The sequence below is a fragment of the Pararge aegeria genome, chromosome 12 (assembly GCF_905163445.1).
Source record: "Pararge aegeria chromosome 12, ilParAegt1.1, whole genome shotgun sequence".
Classification (NCBI taxonomy): domain Eukaryota; kingdom Metazoa; phylum Arthropoda; class Insecta; order Lepidoptera; family Nymphalidae; genus Pararge; species Pararge aegeria.
Window position 1 is genome coordinate 1707477 of NC_053191.1, and position 22480 is coordinate 1729956.

The 22480-nt window shown below is 35.6% G+C and overlaps 2 protein-coding genes across 2 annotated transcripts; both read left to right on the top strand.

Annotated features, from left to right (window-relative positions):
• Nucleotides 1-5975: 5975 nt before the first annotated feature.
• On the top strand, nt 5976-12557 carry LOC120627880 (collagenase-like). Its single transcript, XM_039895997.1, has 8 exons — nt 5976-5981; nt 6359-6413; nt 6994-7153; nt 8433-8599; nt 9965-10066; nt 10808-10953; nt 11671-11779; nt 12420-12557. The coding sequence occupies exons 1-8, from the start codon at nt 5976-5978 to the stop codon at nt 12530-12532; spliced, it is 858 nt and encodes a 285-aa protein (XP_039751931.1). The 3' UTR covers nt 12533-12557.
• An 837-nt stretch (nt 12558-13394) lies between these two features.
• LOC120628109 (leucine-rich repeat-containing protein 47-like) lies at nt 13395-22055 on the top strand. Its single transcript, XM_039896333.1, has 7 exons — nt 13395-14142; nt 14910-15059; nt 15601-15879; nt 16355-16514; nt 17022-17124; nt 17845-18000; nt 19375-22055. The coding sequence occupies exons 1-7, from the start codon at nt 13521-13523 to the stop codon at nt 19477-19479; spliced, it is 1575 nt and encodes a 524-aa protein (XP_039752267.1). The 5' UTR covers nt 13395-13520; the 3' UTR covers nt 19480-22055.
• The last annotated feature ends 425 nt before the right edge of the window (nt 22056-22480 follow it).

Here is a 22480-nt window from a genome sequence, read left to right on the forward strand (position 1 = left end):
GGGTAAAATGTTATCATTTCATTTATCTTATCTATAGTCCTGCGAATGGACAATGGCTTGTACCAAAATACATACTAATGAGCAATCATCATTATGTATTTCGGTTACTCTGTAAATACACCTAATATATTATTTTTAAAAAACACTAGTAAAGGTTCATTAAAGAATGCACTTTGACTAGTGTACATTAAATTATAGGCCCCATAAAAAGCTTCAGAGACAACGGGCGATGGAGATAACTATACTTGACGTATATTCCCTATCCTATTGAAATGAAATGAGGAGACCAGTAAAAGTGCCAGAGTTACCGACATGACTCAACGAGTCGCGAAACTGAAGCGGGGTACATAGCTCGGAGAACCGATGGATGGTGGGGTCCCAAGGTGCTGGAGTGGCGACCCCGCACTGGAAAGCGCAGCTTTGGTGCACCCCTCAGCAGGGCTAGCACGGGGAGGAGACAAAAATTATATCCCATGACAAGGGATATAAACAACGTGTCCACCTGCTAAAGTACGGGAATATGGAATAGGAGAAGTTTACCCCCGTTTATAATCACACATATATTATTTGGATGTTATTTCCACTTGTGCGCCAATGCTCTGAGAGTTGATAAAGCTGTGGGAGAAGATACATTTAAATCCTTTCCCCGGGGAGATAATTGTCTCCTGCCCATGCTAGCGAAATAACTAGCATACCGACTTCCAAAGAGACTGTGCGACGGGATTACCAGCTTTTCAACGGGTGCAGCATCAAAGTCACTGTAGATTTTGCTCTTAAACAAAAGATGCAAAGCCGGGTAGTGCTAGGGAATTATACAAGATTCAATGCTCCTCCCGGTCCTCCGGTTTCTTATTAAGTATCGTTTCTGACAATTGTCAAGCGTTGATACCTGTTCATAAGATACAAATCATTTTACAATTAGTCAACCTGTAACCCTGTTCAAGTAGCCTTCCCTTAATTTCTATCCTTCCACCATGATGACGGCCGATTGGCGCATTCTGTAGCGACGTTGCTTTCTGAGCACAAGGCCGTGGGTCCGATTCCCACTACTGGAAAATGTGATGGCGATGTGTATTGTCGTGGTATTTTTATATATTATTATTTTTTTATAATCGATAGCCTATAAAAGTCGGATGCTTGACTATGGGCCTCTCTTAACGGGAGGGTTTGCCCAACGCTGGGCAGACGGGGTGATCGCAGTAGATGGTAGTGTAGCACAGACGCTGCTGCCCCGTTCTCCGTTATATTCCCTATCCGCTGTACTAAATAAATAAATAAAATAAAATAAAAAGCCTTTATTCTACTACCAATTGTTACATTATTACATATTTATTTTATAACATTTTTACTAATCATTATTACAAATTTGAATTTATTTGATAAAAATTATATATATTATTTTGTCTTTTAATGTCTAATTTAAGGTAGAAGTCGCCTCATCGGCGTAGGCCTCTCCCCAGTTTTTAAAAAGATCTAGTCCGCTGTACTAAAGTGTATTTTTAATAATTGGAAAAACCAAAAGATAACTCATTCAATTTAATTGAATATTGACAGATATCAAAAATATAGAAACTCGACGTCATTTGATAACAATTTATCAATTAGGTGATCCGATTTGATTACCAATTAACGCCCATAGGGATGTAACTGAATTTACGATTCGACTTCACAATTATTGTTTTATTAATTTATGTCTTAGTAAAGAGTACGATTACTGTTTACTTGTAGTAATGAAGGCGTACAAGTTTATATTAAAAAAAATGACTAATTTAAATATTAAAGATAACATTTAAAAAAAATCTATGCCAACAGTGTTTAAACATGTTTGTCAATGCATATTGACAAACATGTTTAAACACTCGGGACGTCCAACTTCCGACCACGTATCCAAGCAACTGGTACCTTATATAGATGGCTAAGCGACAAATATTGACATCCTACTTCTAAGTGGTCCTAATCAAATCAGAATCAGATTATGTAAGTCTTGGAGTAATCGAAGGAACTCTTTTTATACTCGATTTTTCTTTCTGGGGTTATGATTATTTTAATTGTTTGCATTCGATTATTGCGAGGTAGGTTAAGACTACTATTACTTTGTATTCCGGTAAAATGCACAGTTCCTGTGGGAACGTTTACGCTTACGTTTTGTCCTTCAGTACGGTGGTTCACAGGAACATTTAAAAAAACATGAAAAATCGTCCGTGATTCACGTCCTAACAAATTAACCAAACGACTTTATTTTTGGCATAGAAATTGTTGAAAGGACGCAGAATAAAGGAGACACAAGCGTCCTGAAATAGTGCACTGTTCTTTATTCATGCTCGGTATCCTATTCCTCCTGGCAAAGTTTTTCAAATTACAACGCGAGCGAAGCCTCGGGTAAAAGCTAGTAACTTATAAGTTGTACGCGATTGAACTCGTGGGGAACCGCTAGACTAATTATACTATTCGCATCTGTGACTCAGACTCGGTCCCAAAAAAAGGATATTAGTTGCAAATTTCCGACTCCGAAATAGAACCATCAACGTAACATCTCTAGCTAGATAATTCGGCATTGATTTAAATACAAAATTTCAATGTAATTACTCGTTAATCTAATTATTTCAAATATGGCGGCGGCAGTGCGAGCTCTTGTGTTTATATTGGCGTTAAGCTGGGTAAATACCGTTAAACTTTAACACCTTATTAACGTATCGTAGCGTACCAGCTTAGTTTTTGGTCGGCTTCTCCTTGACCAGTGTGTTTCGAATAACCATAAAAAGACCCATGTTTTAAAAACATTTCGACCAACATATCAAAAGACAAGCGCATAATTTTAAAAGAAATGCCATTAGAGTAACGACTGCTACTACCAAATATTTCTTGCCTGCCCGAAAGACATAGCTTTAAAGTCGCCATTAATTGAATGGGTACACCAAAATATTTGGCTACATTTATCTTTTCACTTATACTGACGTCATAATTTTTTCTCAATATTGAGACGTTGATGTTGATGACAAAATACGCGTAAAAAACAAAATATTAATAACTTATATTTATATATATATATATATATATATATATATATATATATATATATATATATATTTTTTAATTTATATTTACATTTGAGTTGTGTTCAGTAAAGGTCCATTCATTCATACGTTCGAAGACAAAACTGCAAGCTCTAAGCGTGAGACCGTAGATTTGCGTATCATATCACCATCATCTTATCTCTACCAGCAAGACGTAAACCAATATAATAAGTAACAACTTTAAAGCAAAAAATATACAATAGTTAGTTTAGGATCTTATTAAAACTTGGGACTTGGAGAAACAGAACAATACAATAGTAAGTTTGGAATCATCCCATTAAATTTGTGACGGCCCATTGGCGCAGTTTGCAGCGACTCTGCTTTCTGAGCCCAAGGCCGTCGGTTCGATTCCCACTACTGGAAAATTTTTGTGTGATCAGCACGAATGTTTTTCAGTGTCTGGGTGTTTATATGTATTTCTAAGTATTTATGTATATAATTCATAAAAATATTCATCGGGCAGCTTAGTACCCATAACACAAGCTACGCTTACTTTGGGGCTAGATGGCGATGTGTGTATTGTCGTAGTATATTTATTTATTATTATTATTTATTTGTGTAGAGGAATACGGTACAAAATGTTGCATATTTTTACCCGTTAACCTTCTAGCCAACATTCATAGCAGTTACGCGATTTGTGTTACGCAATTGTGTTTAGGATCTAAGCACATAACGTTCTGGCCACGGGACGCTCGACGTTGAAGCGTCTAGAAACTAAAACAAATGTATGGAATTATACCAAGCATGCCACGGGACAACGTCGAATAGAGACGCGGCTATCTAAACATTTATTAATATCGCACGAAAATTCGCGCGACTTGTTTCGTTCCGTGGACACAGCACGTAAGCGGTAAATTTATCACCCCATTACGTTTTTATAGAGAAATACGTTACTAAAATGTTAGGTTTTAAGTCTTTAACATTTAAGTTAAAATTCGTAGCAGTCTACGCGGGTGCTACGCAAAATGTATGCACATAAACGTTTCTATTTTCAAGCGGCCTTATATCCGTCATTAGAAAAAACTCACATTATCAAAAGATTTCTCATAGAGATTTAGAGGTTTGACCCGTCACACTACGAGAATGCGAGTTGGCGTGCTTTATCAATTATATTTAATCACATGTTAGATAATTCGTTACTATTATACCCTCGAACTTCACATTAAATGCACAGACATGATGTTAGCATAAAAAAAAAATGTAAACTATATATAAAAAACTACACAGTTAAGTAAAAAGTGGTGACAGGCGGTCGTTGAATCAATCAATTGTTGTGTCCACTTAACTTTCAAAAACGTGTACCAACATTATAATATTTTTAAAAATTCACAAAGAAAAATAGGGGTCTGAAAATCCTATAAAATTTGCATCTGACCATTAAAAACATATGTTAACGAGAGTGGTACCAATAAACGAAAATAAAAAAATGCTAACCAATGATATGACCAATAACAAAATATGTTAACGTTATAGTAACGAGGAACTAATAGGCGTAAAGTTAGCTTTTACCCAACTACAAGAAGGTAATGTGTTTAACAGTGTGTGTATGTATGTCTGTGTAGATGTTCCAATGTTGTTATATGAAGCCCCTTCATACTTATAATTAAACTGTAACGGTTCGATTTCTGTACATTATAATAAAACATTTTGGAGGGCATTCTATACCTGATACTGAACCCAAAACTATATTTTTTTATTTCGTGTCTGTCTGTCTGTTTCTGGGACGCGCATCACACTGAAACTACCGGATGAATTCAAATGAAACTTTGCATGTTTTGAGTTCATACTACGCGGTAGGAGACAGAATACTTTTTATCCCGAAATTCAGATCAGTTCCTATGGGAGATGGGATGAAATTGTTTGGTATCACCAAACCACCGCCAAATGTTTACCGACGTATGCCTATAATTATTTACGAAATAAATATATATTTCATCCCCTCTCCGAAAAGAATTAGTTCTTTCCAAACTTCGTGTGATTAATATAATTGGAGATAGAGGATAGAACTACTTACCGGACAGCAGCAAACCCTTCACTTAAGGTTAAACGATACTGAAAACATAAAGTCTTGTCACATTTATGACGACTTCAGTACTAGGACTAAATAAGAAATGTTACAAATTTTCTTGGTTAACATTTAGCATACGAATCAACTAACTCAGCAGGCGAAGCCGCAGGGCACTTCTAGTTTCTAATATAAATGATCAGTAACAATCGGTGATATGAATGTTTCAAGGCTAAGTGAATTACATAGATATAAACTTAACGTAACATTAAGAGATAAGATTACAATATATTTCTGTGTCATCGATCGATTAAACAAACTGAACGAAACGTTTTGTTATTGTAATGATTTTTTTTATCATAGCTTGCGTTAAGCCGTAGGTATCGTCATCATCGTCACCAACAAAATTACTGATGTTCTCCGCCAAACCTCATAACTATTATTGAATCAGTTGGATGTATGTCCATCCATCCGTCCATCCATATGTATCCGGCCATCTTTCTTTGTAATGGTTCGAGGTATCAAACCGAATCTTATGTACACAGGAGGAGTCAATACCACAAAAGCCAAAAAATCAAGTTTCAGGTTAAATGCTATAAAAATATAGTAATTCGAATGTTATTTTTAATACTTACACAGTTTGAGAGTGTACAATATATGTTGACTTTACAATAAACAATTATTCATTGTATAGTCATCATCTCCTTAGGATCCACCGGTCTCGGAGCGAAACGTGCATAAAGGGTACTTTGCCGAAGATCTGTTTTGTGTGGAAAAGAAAGATTGAAGAAATTATAAATTTCACCATACAGATTCTCCTGCTTTTCGCGTAGTACAGCAAATTAAGGTTAATTTTCAAAATATATTTACGCAAAGAAACGCCTGCTTATATCGATATGAAGGTGGGGTATCCCAAACTGAAGTTGCTCGCGCTTTTCATATCGATTTTGAAAAAAGTGCTTCACTGTACAAACTAGTGACTAATGTTAATAGTAAAGAGGTATTTTGGGATACTACTACTTCCAGTTACTGACTATTAAAAGCTATTCTTAAAACCTTTTAAAACTAATCTTGATCTTGGCATTTGGCACGAAGATTTGCTCCTTTTAGCAAGTAACAATAAAAGGTTCGAAAATCAAAGATGTCTTATTGTGAATAATAGCCAAAAATGCGATCGATTTATAAGTTGTATGTTTTATAGTATGGATAATCTATTATGCGGTATTTTCCAAGTTACGGTGTTTTTATTTATCTGTAACTAGTTTTTTCCATTGTTTAGGCCAACTCTTTGCCAGCACCCGACGCTCTAGACTTCGTCGAAAACGTTCGAGATGGTAAGGAACCCCATTTTATTTTTAAGCACATTAATAAATAAATAAATAAACTTCGACAATACACACATCGCATCTAGTCCCAAATTAAGCGTAGCTTGTGCTATGTGTACTAAGATTACTGATGATTATTTTTTAATGAATAATATATATATATATATATATATATATATAGTAATAATAATAATATTTTTTATTAAGTAACTATGACCCATCTACACTATTAAAAACTAAAAAAAATACTTATAATATACAGATAAACACCCAGAAACTGGACTGAATGAATACACTTTTTGTACTCCAAAGAAAAAAGTAGTTGCAGAGAAATACACATAGAGCAAGAAAGTACAATTAGGTGGCCTTATCGCCACATAACGATTTCTTTCAGGCAACCAAAGAACATAGAAAAGAGGTGCAATAGATAAGAAATAAACATTACACAAATATATAAATAATATTATATATAACTAGAATATTTACAGTTTGTTGTAGTATTTGGCCAGTCAGTTGACGTCATAAAACTCCATCATAAATCATATGAAAATGTAAAATCACTTGTGCTAATGATACACTGTTGTTATAGTTGGTATGTCCAGGATTGTCTCGGGCTGGGAAGCCAAGGACGGTCAGATCCCTTACCAGCTGTCCATTCGAATGGTCGCCAAGACTGGCGCGGTCTCTAGCTGCGGCGCTACGATCATCCACAGCGAGTGGGCGCTCACCGCTGCCCACTGCACCGCATCGTTAGTTTATTGTTTTTATAGTAATAACTAGTTATGCCCTTAGCCCGCGTTATACGCAAGGGTTTGTTACGGTTTTTTACGAATCCTGTTGGAACCTTTCTTCCTGGGATACAAATTGGCCCAATAGACTCTCTCCGTTTCATATAACACTCCGCCTAAAATCTTAGGCGCGTTAATCTTGGGCGTCAAGAAAGGGCAAAATAACAAACAAGTTTTCTCATTTATAATATTAAAGCCAAAGTTAAAGTCAAAAATATCTTTATTCAAGTAGGCCCATAGATGGCACTTTTGAAATAAAGTTTTTAGTGGTTTAAGACCACTTGTAATCAATGTAAGTTTCTTAACCGTTTAAAATGATCGAAAAATAAAATCAATACATCACCACGCTGGCCCAGTGCGGATTGGTGGAGTCCACACACCTTTGAGAACATTATTTAGACTTCTTAGGCATCCAGGTTTCCTAGCGATATTTTCCTTCACCGTTGAAGCATGTGATATTTTAATTACTTAAAACGCATATAACTTAGAAAAGTTATAGCTGCGAGCTGGGATTCAAACTTTGCCCGCCGAAAATGAAGTCGAGCTCATATACAATGCGCTGCCACCGCTTCTGAATTTTAATTTAATAATTCCTAAATAACAACTTTTAACAATGTTGACGCTCGCAATATTGTAATTCGAATAACATTTGAAATTGGTGTTAAAGTGGAGATATGTCCAGAGTATCAAACAAAAAGCCCCGTATATTGCGAAGTGCAAATACGGTACACACACGCACGTACGAGGTTTTTTTTTCTAACTCTGTCATGTTATGACACTCATAACATGACAGAGTCCACGTTATTTTTTTACGCTTTGGTGGAAATCGTCGGCGTATAAATAACCCTTGAAAGAAATATATATTATGGTATCGCGGACCTTTTTTTGAAGCTTTAAAATCTTTTAACTGTTTGGGAATCGCACGCGTCAGAAGCTCCAACAAGAAATCATTTTCCCTGTTTTTGTAACATTTTTTTTTCCATTTTGTTCCTATTGGTCGTAGCGTAATGTTATATATAGCCTAGTTTTAGCCTTCCTCGATTAATGAACTATAAGACACAAAAAGATTTTGGAACGTAGTTCCTGAGATTATTATATTATCATAGATAAAAAGGCAGAATAGAATAGAAAATAGAATACAAAAACTTTATTGCAACACAACACAATAGGAAAAAAACAAGGAAAACATTAGGTACTTAGTACTAGGCGTTTAATTAAACATTTTTATTATATTTTTTAGCCGGGTGAGCTTCGTCATCCGCGTCGGTGCTCTGGCTCTGAGCCACCCTGAACTGATATTCGAGACAACTGAGTTCTACAACCACCCTGAATACGACGAGTCCCTCACAAGAGTGCAGCCCCACGACATCGGTGTCATCAAATTCAACCGCGTCCTCGAATTCAATGGTATACCCCTAGTTACAGTGCTAACCCTGGCTGCTTAGCATCCGCAGCTGCTGATTGGCACAAAGTAGTATTACGACAAACCGAGTACGACGGCCGTCATCACCAGATGCAGTACTAAGACATCAATAATCAAGTTCAACCGTTACCTCTGCACCCTCAGCTACTGTTGGAGACAACTACGACAGCTACGATAGTTAATTAATTATTAGAGATTTTTAATTAATTATTAGAATGCAGCTCTACGACATTGATGCCGTCAAGTTCAAATTCCGTGCCACCTTATTAACCTTCTGCAAGACTTCTATTGCCTCCTTAGCAGTCTTAACATCTTCAGCCAAAAAGACATTGGAGTCAACACCACCTCACAAAAAGGGCACAGTCTGATGACATGAGCATCATCAAGTTCAACCGCGTGCTCGAGTTCAGTGGTACATTATTAAATCTTCTGGCTGCAAGACTACTAGTGGCTCCATAGCAGTCTTAACACCTTCATTCATACTAAAAGACACTGGAGTATAACGACACACTCACAAAGAGGGCAGTCTGAAAACATTGGCGTCATCAAGTTCAACGACGTTCTCGAACGCTCTGGAGATTCAAATTTTACAAGCCTCAATGTTGAGTTATTTGGTTCAAATGGGGATGGATTCAAATCCCACCTCTTATTTATACATCGTATCGCGTACCTCCAAACATAAACTTTAAGTTTATTGGGAGGGGGAGAGAAATGACCCACAGCAACATCGTTGTCGCCACTGATAGAAACAATAAACATGCATAAACCCACTGAAATTCAGTCTGAAAGAAGAATTATCAATTATCTATAATATTGCTTACCTACCGGTGTGTCGCTATTTTTTAGATAAACAACGTGCAACGGAATTACGAAATTCTGTTGAAGGGTGCGTAAGTATATGACATTAGGAATCACCCTGTAAAAATATTAAATCAAAAGCAGCATATTTATTTTTCCATACAAACTAATTCAAAATATTGTAAGTGTTAACTTATGACAACCCTATTGAAGATAAAAGACCGACACGTGAATGACCGCGGGTGACCCAAGCTACGCGACGCGTAGCTAATAAAGTGACATGAGTCACTTGATCTTACTTTTGCATGTGATGTTAGGGCTGTATCTGATTTCTATAAGTAAAAACTATGGCAACGGTTTACTCAAAAACGATTGAGTTTCGGTTTCACAGATAAGTCTCAGTGACAGTATATGCTGTTCCCCACAAACCTCTAATTTCGGTTTTCATTTACACGTTGTATATATCGAAATAGATAATCAATATATTTTTTTAACATCGATACGAAATATATCCATACTTTTCCTTTATCCCTAATTTCTGTGCTTCTCAGACCGCATCCAACCGATCAGAATCCAGGCGTCTGCGGACAAGGACAAGAACTATGACAATATCAGACTGCAGGCTAGCGGTTGGGGTCGCACGTGGACAAATGGTACACACGAGTTTCTTTTTTAATTGCCCTTAACATAAAATCTGGTGGCAGAAATTTTTAAGTCAGACCGGTAATACATCGAGGTTACTATTGATGAATTTCTTAAAGACAAGATTGCCTGGAAGCAAGCCGCTCCGCTTTCATCTCACACAAGATAGAACAATGATTGTTAAATTTTACAATGATGTTGGTAAAGAGCAACTGCTGAGTTTCTTGCCGGCTTCTTTTCAGTAGAATCTCCCTTGAGAACCGGCGGTAAAGTCACTACAAACCGACATACGTTTGACGTTTAAAAAGTGCTCATATTAGGCCTAATTGAAATAAAGGAATCTCGGTTTTTTCTTGTGGACAACTTAACGAAATCGGAGCCAACACACTTATCACACCATTAGCATATTATATGGTTTAGTATAGAGAAGCCGTTATACTTAAACCTCATCACCAAGTAGCCTATTTAAGCGTAATTAATGTAAATTAATAATCATCATCATAATCATATCAACCCATTACGGGCCCTACAGCATATTCTGAATACCAATAAGTAATTTTTTAGAAAGAAGTAAAGTACTGCGTCTCATAACAGCCTCTTTCCGGTAGAATACAAGTAGGATGTTGGTGATCAGTGGTGTCATTCAGACAGCTAAGGAGAGGGAGAGGGAGAGGGAGAAAGAGAGAAATATATATATACTGTTCAGTTTTTTCGCCCTCATGATGTTATTTTTAAAAATGTTTCCAATTAAGGTGCATCACCTGAGGTGCTGAACTGGGTATACCTTAACGGTGTCAACAACGTGCGGTGCAGGGCAGCCTTCGGTGGAAGTGCTATAGTCGTTGACTCCACCATCTGCGCTGGCAGCTACAACGTCACCAGCCAGTCTACTTGCCAGGTTTGCTTCTATTTTTCTTTGGCGGCCGATTTTCTTTGACGGCCGATGGGCGATGCGGGCATTACCCTGCTTTCTGAATCCAAGGCTGTGTGTTTGATTCCCACAACTGAAACATGAATGAGTTCCCACAACTGAGACATTTTTAGTTTCTGGTGGTTTATCTATATATTATAAGTATTTGACGGCCGACGGACGCTGCAAACTGCGCCAAGTTTGCAGCAACCCTGCTTTCTAAGCCCGGGGCCGTGGATTCGATTCCCACAACTGGAACATTTTTGTGTGATGAGCATGAATGTTTTTCAGTGTCTGTGTGTTTAAATGTATATTCTAAGTATTTATGTATATTATTCATAAAAATATTCATCAGTCGTCTTAGTACCCATAACACAAGCTACGCTTACTTTGGGGCTAGATGGCGGTGTGTGTATTGTCCTAGTATATTTATTTATTTATTTATTTATGTATATTATTCATAAAAATATTAATCAGTTATCTTAAAACCCATAACACAAGCTACTCTTACTAAATGCTAAATGACGATGTGTGAATAGTCTTTATATATTTGTTGATTTATTTATTAATATAATTCATTTATTACTAGCTGTCTAGCTCCTCGCGCCTGTTTTCGCAGCTGAACGGAAATGTTTTTTTTATATTGATGTGGGTACATTAATCTATGCTTATTTATCTATGTCTACAACATATCTTGTTGGACAGGGTGACAGCGGAGGACCATTGATCGCCATTGACGTCGACGGTCAACCCACTGAGGTCGGTGTGACTTCCTTCGTATCCAGCACTGGTTGCCACACTGGTTTCCCCGCTGGTAACTATATTATAGCTATTTATAACTATATATATTAGCTAGTGGTAGCCCACTGGAAAGTCAACAATAATCAATTTAAATTGTTTTACTTCTTTAATCACAGATGTCGCCAAAAATCTAAACTGTTAATTTGCCTGTTATAATCAAAAAAAGGGTACGTTGCATGTATGTGTTAAATCCGGGGTAGTATCTACAATGTTTTTTATTGGTTTAATGTATGTTTTATGCATAATTCTGCACTGCTTCTCTAACAAACTATCAGTGTGGGAAATTTCAAACTTCTCGGTCCGCGCAATTTTCGTAAACAAAACAAAAGTTTTTGCTATATGTATTAATATAAATATGGCCATTTAATTTTTCTTAAACAATAATCTTCCAAAATTCGCTTAGGAGAGGATTTTACAAATAACTTCATCTTCTTTTGCTTTTTTTGCTTTTAGGTGTGCCAAATCAGCACGTTGTATTTCGCCAATGTCACGTACACCTGGAAGATCCACAAAGGAGATTGTCAGAAAAAATAACATTATATAAATAAAGCACTATACATTTTATAAATCTTAGTATTCCAAAATAAAGCGTTCGTAATGAAGAGTTTTACAAATGAAGGTTATCAACAATAAATATACACTTTTTTTTTTAGGTTTCATCCGGCCGGGCTACTATCACGAATGGTTCACGAAAGTGACCGGTGTAGACTTTGACTGGCAAGCAGTTACCACTACACCCAGCCCAGCATACGAAGATATTCTCTAATGAAATGAGGACTTCAAATGTACACTTCATTTTATCTTACATGATCGATTTTAAAATATCAAAAAAAAAAAATAATAAATGTATATATTCATAAAGAATCTCTTTTTATTTTATTTGTTTTTATCTATTTCAACACTTTCCTATGGTGGTTTCTCTGCGGAGCTGCGCTGGAAAGCTTTGCAGAAAAGTATTTATATTTTTTTATTGCTTTCATTTTCATGTTTTTGTTACGGTAATCTTGATTATCCACCTCGAAGCCTTGAATTTTCGACGAGATTCCTTTTTTGGTAGCACAATAAGAATATAAAAGACAGTTATAAATTCTGCGTTAGAACCAGCAAGAAAATGTGCAACATCTTATTTTTTGTGTAGAAACAACTGGTAACTCCGGTAAAACATACGTTTCGGTGTGTAGGAAGGATAAAGGAAATAATTCGAAGAGTAAAGATTTTTTTTATAAATTTATTCGCCAAGGTCCTGTATCTGACATAGCGAGACTTGGAGATTTATACACCCTCGTCTCGACGGTCAGTCAAACTTGAATTTAAGTTAAATAGAATCTAAACCTACACAAGGATTATCCGTGGCAAAAATGATTGTTACATAGATTTTCTATTTTTTACACGCAACACGTACAAAAACATGTCCTTATGCACTTACTGTTAAGAATTACGCTTGCTTCACCTCAGTTACAACTGTAACTGAGGTGAAGCAAGCACAGTTAAAGTTCAAGTACAGTTGTACTTGAACTGCGCTATGTTGCGCAGGACAGGATTCAGTGTAGTCAAAGCCTTACTTATTTATTGCAATAGCAACACGAAAGCAATACTTGAATATCCATCAGCTGTCAATGTCATATCTTTTTTTATATTTTTATTTCCGTTTGTGAAGAACCGTAAAACGACGTGTTAAGTTTTCCTGTAGTTTCCTTTGTATCGTTGATAATTTAGAATTGTTTTCTGTTCAGAATTACATATTTCAATCGAAAATGAGTCCGTGGCCAGAAGTTCTGACGGCAAAGTCGGAGAACCGTCATGAAATCAAATTGGCGGGCGCCGCAATATCTAAGCGTATTTCAGAAGACGGTTTAGACAGGACAGTGTTTCAATTAACTAACATAAATCTCCTAAATATAAGCGACACATGTCTTTCATCGATTCCCGATGATATAAAACTTCTTGTGAATCTACAATCGCTTTTATTGTACGGGAACAAGTTGACGGAATTCAATGATAACATAACCTCTCTACCGAAGTTGAAAGTGCTTGATTTGTCCCGAAACCAACTTGGTAGTATACCTGAGGGTCTGAATAAGATGAAAGAGTTAAGCAGTATTAATTTCAGTTCAAATCATATCGCAGAAATGCCGAAATTAGGCGACTTCCCCAACTTGATCATTATTGATCTGTCTAATAACAAATTGACTTCCTTTCTTGATACCGAGAACGCTAATTTACCACATTTGACTGACTTGAAGATTAAATGTAATGAAATAGAGTTGATTCCAAGCCACATTGTACGCACAATGCCTTCACTGAAGAATTTTGATATTGGGGATAATAAAATTAAGACCGTACCTGGAGAAATTGCAGGCATGTCCAAATTGAAAGGTAACCATGTTAATTCTGCTTTTACACTTGTTATAAGTCAAGATTTATATAGATTTTCGAACACATGAAATATGATGCAATAAAGTAAATATCTTAGTATTATGAAAAATCCACTGATAGGCAGAAAATGACTAAGAATAGAAGATTATTCTATTATGTAATCTATTCAAATTAGGTAATCAATCCAGATCTTCCTGAACCACTACTTCTTCCTTTGCCACGGGGGCAAACTGTTACTGCTAGAAACTGTCTAGCAAACATAATAAAACCAAATGACCGTCCACTAGTATAAATAATTAAGTGCTCTAAGAGAAGCAAGAATGGATAGGTTAATACTGAACAGAAATCATACCTGATATGCCTGTATGCTTACCTAGAAAATGCTTATTCAATTTTGCCTCGAAGTTATTTAAGTTATATGTGACAAGAAACATAGATAGCATTAAATTTGTCCCTTGTACCTCACCAGTTGCTTACCACTTCTGTCAAATCATAACTTGTTAAAAATCATAATATGTAAATTTTTAAAATATTGCACTATCCCATCCTAAGAGTGTGGAGGAGATAGATCACTTAAAGCGATAAGAACACCTTTGCACATTTTTATTTTTCTCTTATTACTTTCTCCAATGTTTATTATCCCTTAAGTGTGTGCAGTAAAGAATTTATCTATCTATCTTGTCAGTTGGCAACCTTCTTAGCATGTAACTGGAACAATAGGACAAAGTGAGACAGAGTGCACTAATTTACGAAAATTGTTTTTACAGAATTAAATCTCAAAGGAAATAAACTCGCAGATAAACGTTTAATGAAACTGGTGGATCAATGCAGGACCAAGCAAATTATAGATTACATAAGGGAACACTGCCCTAAAGAAGACAACACGCCGGCAGCAGGGAAAGGCAAAGGAAAGAAAGGTAGGGTATCAGATTATATTTTGCAGTCTCTATATAATATAGTTTTTATATTATTTCTCTTATTATATTTCAAATGTTTTTAGCTTGATCAAAGCTAACTCTACTTAGAGTTAGACTTTTTGAACCCTTATGCGAAAGAATATGTCAGGCAATGTGAATTTTGTCTGAGCCTGAGTGTTAGTGTAAATCTGGTCAATGTAGAACTCAAAGTAACAGATTTGAATAACAGGACAGCTTATCCACAAAAGTTCTTCATAACACCTCACCAGTATTTATCTCTCTTACCAGTTTTTTTTAAATACTTCAGATATGTATAGCTCTGTTTTTAGAGCATTACTTTTGTCTGTATTAGTGTATTACTTTCTCCATTGTCTGTTCCAATGACACTGCATTGGCAGTTTAATAATTAAATAACATATTTGAACTGGAATTAACTATAAAGCATCTTTCTTATTATAATTTGATTTGAATAATTAATAGTAAAATATTTGAAATGGAAATAACTATAAAGGTTATTTTTAATATTTAATTTCATTTCAAGGTAAGAAACCAGAAGAACCACCACCTGATGAAATATGCGACTTGTGTCACTCCATGAAAATATTACACGTTGAAGATGATACAATAAGAGTAAAACTCGTTGAGAGTGAAGTATCGAATATAAGGCCTTTCATTCTCTGCTGTGTTATCAATGAATTAAACTTCAGTGATGCCTTGTTCAAGAAGTTCATACAGATGCAAACAAAGCTTCATGATACAGTGTGTGATAAGAGAAATGTTGCCACAATAGCCACACATGACTTTGCTAAATTACCACCCGGTAAGTTTACTATCAACCTGTTTATAATATGAATACAGTAAAATTCACTTATGAGATTAAGTCATTGAAGTAAAATTTCAATAGGTCCTAGAAAGTTTTTTAAGGCAGCCATTTGCCTTGGAAGACTTTTTTAGACTTTTGAAGATTAGCAATGTTTAGCAAACATTGCCAATCTTCAAAAGTATGAATGAATATGTTTCATCATTTCAATTCATTACCAACCCACTACAGGGCATGGGTCTCCTCCCACAATGAGAAGGGATTAAGGCTGTAGTCCACCATGCTGGCCCAGTGTGGATTGGTGGGCTCTCCACACACCTTTGAGAACATTATGTAGAAATCTCAGGCATGCAGGTTTTTCCTCACTATGTTATCCTTCACTGTTGAACCAAGTGATATTTTGATTACTTAAAACGCACACACTATATAGTCTTCAACAAAATAAAAAAAATTAAAAAACATATTTTTTTTGCAGGTGATCTGATCTATACTGCCAAATCACCATCTAAGCTAAAGCTAATTCCATTATCAAGGGCAAAGCCTTACACTGGAGAACAGCTGTTCCAGCAGCTTACAGCAGAGGCTGATGCGTTAAGGAAGGAGAAAAAGAGGAATGTCTACTCAGGCATTCATAAGTAAGTTACATGTTCACTAAATATGCTATTGTAAACTCCGAGGACATTCTCTCGTCTCCTGATGGTAACATTATCCATCTCAAACTAACCAAAACCAATTTTGCTAAGTTATATTTAGCTTCCTGTGTTTTTTCATGCAATCATGACATAATTATGTCTACCTCAGCACATTTTCTTTTGTGGTGATGGCATGTCAGAATCTAGTTGTCACCAACCTTCCCGTGGTAGTCGTACGAGGCGACCAAAAGAAAATAGCGGAACACGGGCAGTCGCTATCTTTGTGTTACTTCTTATGCACAAATAAGTAGTAACACAGAACCTCCCATTGGGAGATTCTTGACATAAAAAAGGGCCTCAAAAAATAGTAGACAATTGTCTATTGGCGAGACACCATAAGACGTGATAAATTTTGTCAAGATTGGTAAAGCGGTTAATTAAGTTGGGTATGTCTGTTGTTTTTTTTGTAATCTAAGATAGTAAAAATCTATATATTATGACTTGTCCTAGGTATCTGTACCTGTTGGAAGGCAAACCAAAGTACCCATGTCTGGAAGATGCGTCTGGCAGAGTGATCAGCTTCCCACCCATCACTAACTCTGAGAATACCAAAGTGAGTATGAATGAACGCGGTGGATAAGATCGGATGATTTCAAGGAATTAAAATTTTAGTGTGTTAATGATAAAATTCATATTTCTTAACAACGTCATGCGTAATGAAAGTATTCAAGTCTTTTAAATGCATAGTTCAAAACAATTCAAAATTAATTTATTTCAAGTAGAAAATAGTTATAATTTGGAATGCAGATTCTACAGAGAAGAAGCCGATAAGAACCTCGGCAGAATCTCTTCTCCGAAATCATTTTACATTTGACCATTTTTCTATCAGGTGTGAGATAAACGCAGCATGAGATAAACGCAGCATGTGTCAGCTAGTGTATTCATGGCGCTCTCATCTCGTCTCGCTGTCTCATATCGCCTTGTCGCCTAAAAGTCGCGTGTCAGTTTTCCTTGCTCTCCTAAAAAGCCCTACGTTGTAAGGCTTTCGCCGTATACACTACAGCAGGGCTCCCCAACCTAGGGCGCCATAGAAAGTAACAGAGGTTCGCAACAAAATAATATTAAATGCGCGGTGTTGCAGATCAATAAACTCAGCCATAGAATTCATGGGCAGGCTTCATAATGTGGATCTTTATTTTTGTGCCTAAGTAATCAGTAACTAAACTTGTAAGTGCGACGCGAGCTTAAAAAGGTTGGAAACCCCTGCACTACAGGGTTTGTCGCGCCGCAGATTTGATTGGATTGAAATTGAAATTTAAGCGTTCTGTTACAGATGTCTGTGGACAGCAAGTCAATGCTAGTGGAAGTGACATCACACTCGTCGCAAGGCGCGTGCAAGACCGTGATGGACAAACTGTTGCAAGAATGCTTGCTGCTGGGCATCGGCGACGGAGACGACAACGAGTACCACACACTCACTGTGCAGCAGGTGAGAGTAGTTGTAGTATCTGGCATAGCTATCCCACTTCTGATGTTTGTCATTATTTTATTTTAATTTGCAATGGGCATTTAAGATTTTGGCTTACCTACAGTCCGCCATCTTGGTTTTATTTCAAAATGAATTCACGAATAATTCTTTCAAAAACGAATATTTAAATGAAAACAAAAAATAGTCTTGGGCACAAACTTGTAAAGTGTCACATTTCCAGTTTTAAATTTTTATTAAACACCTACTTTGAAATACCTAAAGAATATACATATCCTCGTTTAAAAAAAACATACCAACCTCCTGCCGCATTTATAGATAGTTTGTATGAATCAGTGGAAGATAAATAAAGTTGAATATTGCTGGCGCAGTACGATGATTTTATATTTTGTAAGTACATAAAATAAATACAAAACCGAATTAGTAGAATTCATAGTTAATTAACATTACAGTCAGTTTTATATACTTGATTGAATGTTTAATAATACAGGCATTTCATTAAATATCGTCATCTTTCTTCATTCATTTTCATAAGTTGGTGTCTATGTAAGATGTCCACGTTTGTTTTCAGTTTGTTTTCCTGGGATAAAAAGTAGCCTATTTTATTCTATGTACTTTCAACAAACTCTATCTCAAAAATCAAGTTGATTAGTTGCTGAGTTAGGGCGTTAAATAAGGACAAACAAACAAACACACTTTCACATTTATAATATTAGTATACATATGGCAAATGATATCTACATCAAATAATCAAACCTTATAAAGCCATGCTATTTCTATCAAAGTATTTACTCTGATAAAGAAATTCATTTATTTCAAAGAATTTAAAAAAAAAAAGGCTTATTTCTTCGAAATGTGACACTACAAGTTTTTGTTTAAGACTATTTTTTGTAATGATGTTAACTATTCGTTTTAGAAAGAATTATTCGTGAATGCGATTTTTAAATAAAATTAAAATGGCGGGCGATAGGTAAGCTAGACTTTGCCCTTTAAAATGCATATATACATATTTCCAATTGCTTTGACTGGGCCACTCGTAGAAGTTTCGTGCGTTAAAAAAAATGTGTTAAAATTAAAACATTCTTAAACCTATGTTGATGGATAATTAATATTTAAAAGCTTTATTTAATTTTGAAATGCTGTTTTTTTTAATTATGATGTTGGACAAACATTCAGTTATTTCGGATGAAACTCAGTTAGGGTATAACTTCTAACTTTGATTAGACTGTAAACATGTGGCGTCGTTGGCATATCATTTCAGCGAGCCCGTGACCTTAGTCGGCATTGGGTTTTTACCTGGACTCTAAAATAGAGGTTCTTGTTCATGTTCTTTTTGCTAAGACTAGACAAAAATTATTTCGATTGTATTTTTTCCAGGTGAAAGTGGTGGACACTGAAGGTAACTTGAAGAGCGTGTACCCGTCACGCACGGACTGTGTATTCGATTCCAACATCAAAGTCTTCAGGCTGCCCAAGAAATAGTTCACTATTCATTTTTATTACAGAGGATTTTTTCCCTTTTTTTTTTGTTACATTATTGCTTTTTATTTATTCTCGAAACCGCTTGGTGCTTTGTTTAGCGTCGTTTAAAACTGGTTAAAACGTTGTATACGATTTACCTGCTCGCACCCTGATTCGATTTGGATTTATGTGAAAGTAGAACATCAAAGTAAAATGGACCTAATGCAACCTATTTTAGAGTCGAATGTTGCTACTGACTTTTTAATTTTGCAAACGTTTAGGGTTTAGATTCCATTTGACTCTGACGTGTTTTAAAACTGGAAATCGACTTTTCAACTGCACGCTTTCTAAATACGAAACTAAGGGCCGGCACATATTAATTGAGGCGCATGGCAAAGCGAGTCAGCACAATTTATTCGACTGCAAAGATGGTAGCAGACTATACTGTAAGGTGTATAGCAGGTATATTAACCCAAACCCCCTCATCGGTTTCTAATCGGAATAGTGTCGAAACGCTAAATGCTAATCGATGCTCTCGTCACATCTCGGAAATTAGTTGTCCTGATAAATAACTATCCACTTTATTCTGCATTGTATATAGTAGCTTGTCATAAACAAATGCGCCTCGCCGGGTCTACGCTGGCCCTCAGAGTACACTCTAGCACGAAATATTAGTAGTCAAATTTAAATCAATGTATTACAAAAAAATCTATTCGAATGGGCATATTATAGTCCGTCCTTTTTAAGCGTTAATACATATTTATGAATCGAAATTCGTACACGCACGTTCCGGAATTAATAAAAAAATATTCTTGACTAAATATAAAATCGAGCAAGCGAGCCGAAGAATTAATTTTTTAATCATTGATATAAAATGGTGCAATGTTTTGCTAGCTTATTTTCTCCAAATAACGTCATTATAATCCTGCTTGGAGAGGGTTTACACAAACCAAACATACGCGTTAGTGGGTTCGTTTGTATTTTTATATTTATTATATGATACAATTTCGTCATCATTGCAGAATAAAAGAATGACTGTTTCTTATCTTGTTAAATAAAAAAGGTTTTGGTCCTTGTGAAACAGAACGCCAGGTTTTTTTATCTGTGTAAATATTTTTTTTTTAGAATTCATGCAAATCCGTCACTTTTCTATTTGATTTCATTGTGATATAATAATTATCAGAATTCCACCATTATCTGATATATATCCTTACCATTTTCATGAAATCACTCTTAATCTATCAAACAATTTAAACAACATTAATAGGAAAAGAGGCAAAATAATCGGCCATTTTGAAAAATCTAACAAATAAATATATTTGTCTCAGTAAATATATATTTTTGTATTGAAATTTGTAATTCATTCATGCATAATAAAAGAAGTTAAATAATTATGTTGCCATTTCCAAATAACCGCCATATTGGATTATGCCATTACCTTGTATTGTGGAAAAAGGCTACAGCCTTACATCCATAGCACATCATTTCACTCACTTATTATACTTAATAAGAGAGTGAAATGATAAAGTGAAATAATGAGTGAATGATAAGAACTTGATTTCATATGCTCATTTTCTCAATTATTCATAATAATTGAGAATGTGACGATTATAAAGTCTACTATTCGCCCGCATAAAAACTAATAAAGGTTTTTAAGAAACCTACTACCAATAAGGGTTTTGAGAAACCCTTATTGGTTGCCCTATGCACAGCGCGCGTTTAGACAACGCGCTCTGTGCTCATAGTGCAATTTTCAAGTAAACGTAAGTCAAACCAAGCTACAAATGAATCTTTCATTTTGTATGGCATTGACCTGGACTTGACACTCCGGACATCAGATTTGACATATTCTTACCAATTTTATTTTAAAAAATAACTTCGGCGTTACGTATGTTAACTTGAGAATTCCAAAAAGGTCGGGTTTAAAAAGGAGCCCACAACAAAATGGACGAGTCTATTTTATTACGCCATCACATAATAATCACACAAAGGTTTGGAAAAAAACCAACAACAAAACGGACGAGTCTATGTTTTTACGCCATCACATAATAATAGGAGCAATAAATTTCCAAGCTGTTTGTTTTATCGTTTAATTAATCCTTTAATCTGCTAAGGATAAATTTAGCTTGCACTGTCATTGTTAAGGTAGATATATTTTTTTACAAAGCAGAAGAGCTGCGGGCGAATATGAACTTTTGGCCTCTTTCAGAATTAGCTATGTCATTAACAACCTTGTCGATTGGAACTTCTACAATTAAAATATAATAGGTAGGCTATAATAGGTTCCTTATCAGTGGAGAATCTTCTGCACTGTTAAATATCTACATTATAATCTGTGATGTGGTGTATCTTATGTGAACAGCACAGCATTTTACCCGACTCATTACATGCTTCTTAAAGAGTATCCCTCTTTTAAAAATATGAATCGGCGCATTGCATGAACATAACGTCAAATACGCACAGTTCACATAATAGCTTCACCGAATATATATTTTCATGTCTGTGATTTCGATGTTACACATCAATAAAAGTTGTTTGTTCTACTAAGTGTCTTTTTATTGTAAGAATGAAGAAATAAACGTTATTTGATAATAATATATGATGTTTTATTGATATTTTTTCATCATTCTAACGAAGAAAATGAAGAATCATAGGAATCGAGACGAAATGTGCATCCATTTCTCGAGTACCAGTTCTCAGCTCATCATCATACCAACCCATTACTGGCCCACTACAGAACACTGATCTCTTCCCACAATGAGAATGGGTTAAGTCTAGTCCACCACGCTGGCTAAGTGCTGATTGGTGGATTATTATTATAGGTCTCCTCACAATGTTTTCGTTCATCGTTGAAGCAAGAGATATTTTAATTGCTTAAAACACACATAACTTATAAGTGAGTTCCGGGATTTGAACTCGCTCCCCCGAAAGTGAAGTCGAAGGCTTACCCAGCTAGCACCGCTTCAGTGTCGGTTTGTTGATCAGATAAAATTAATGAAAAAGTCCATAAACTGATACCACA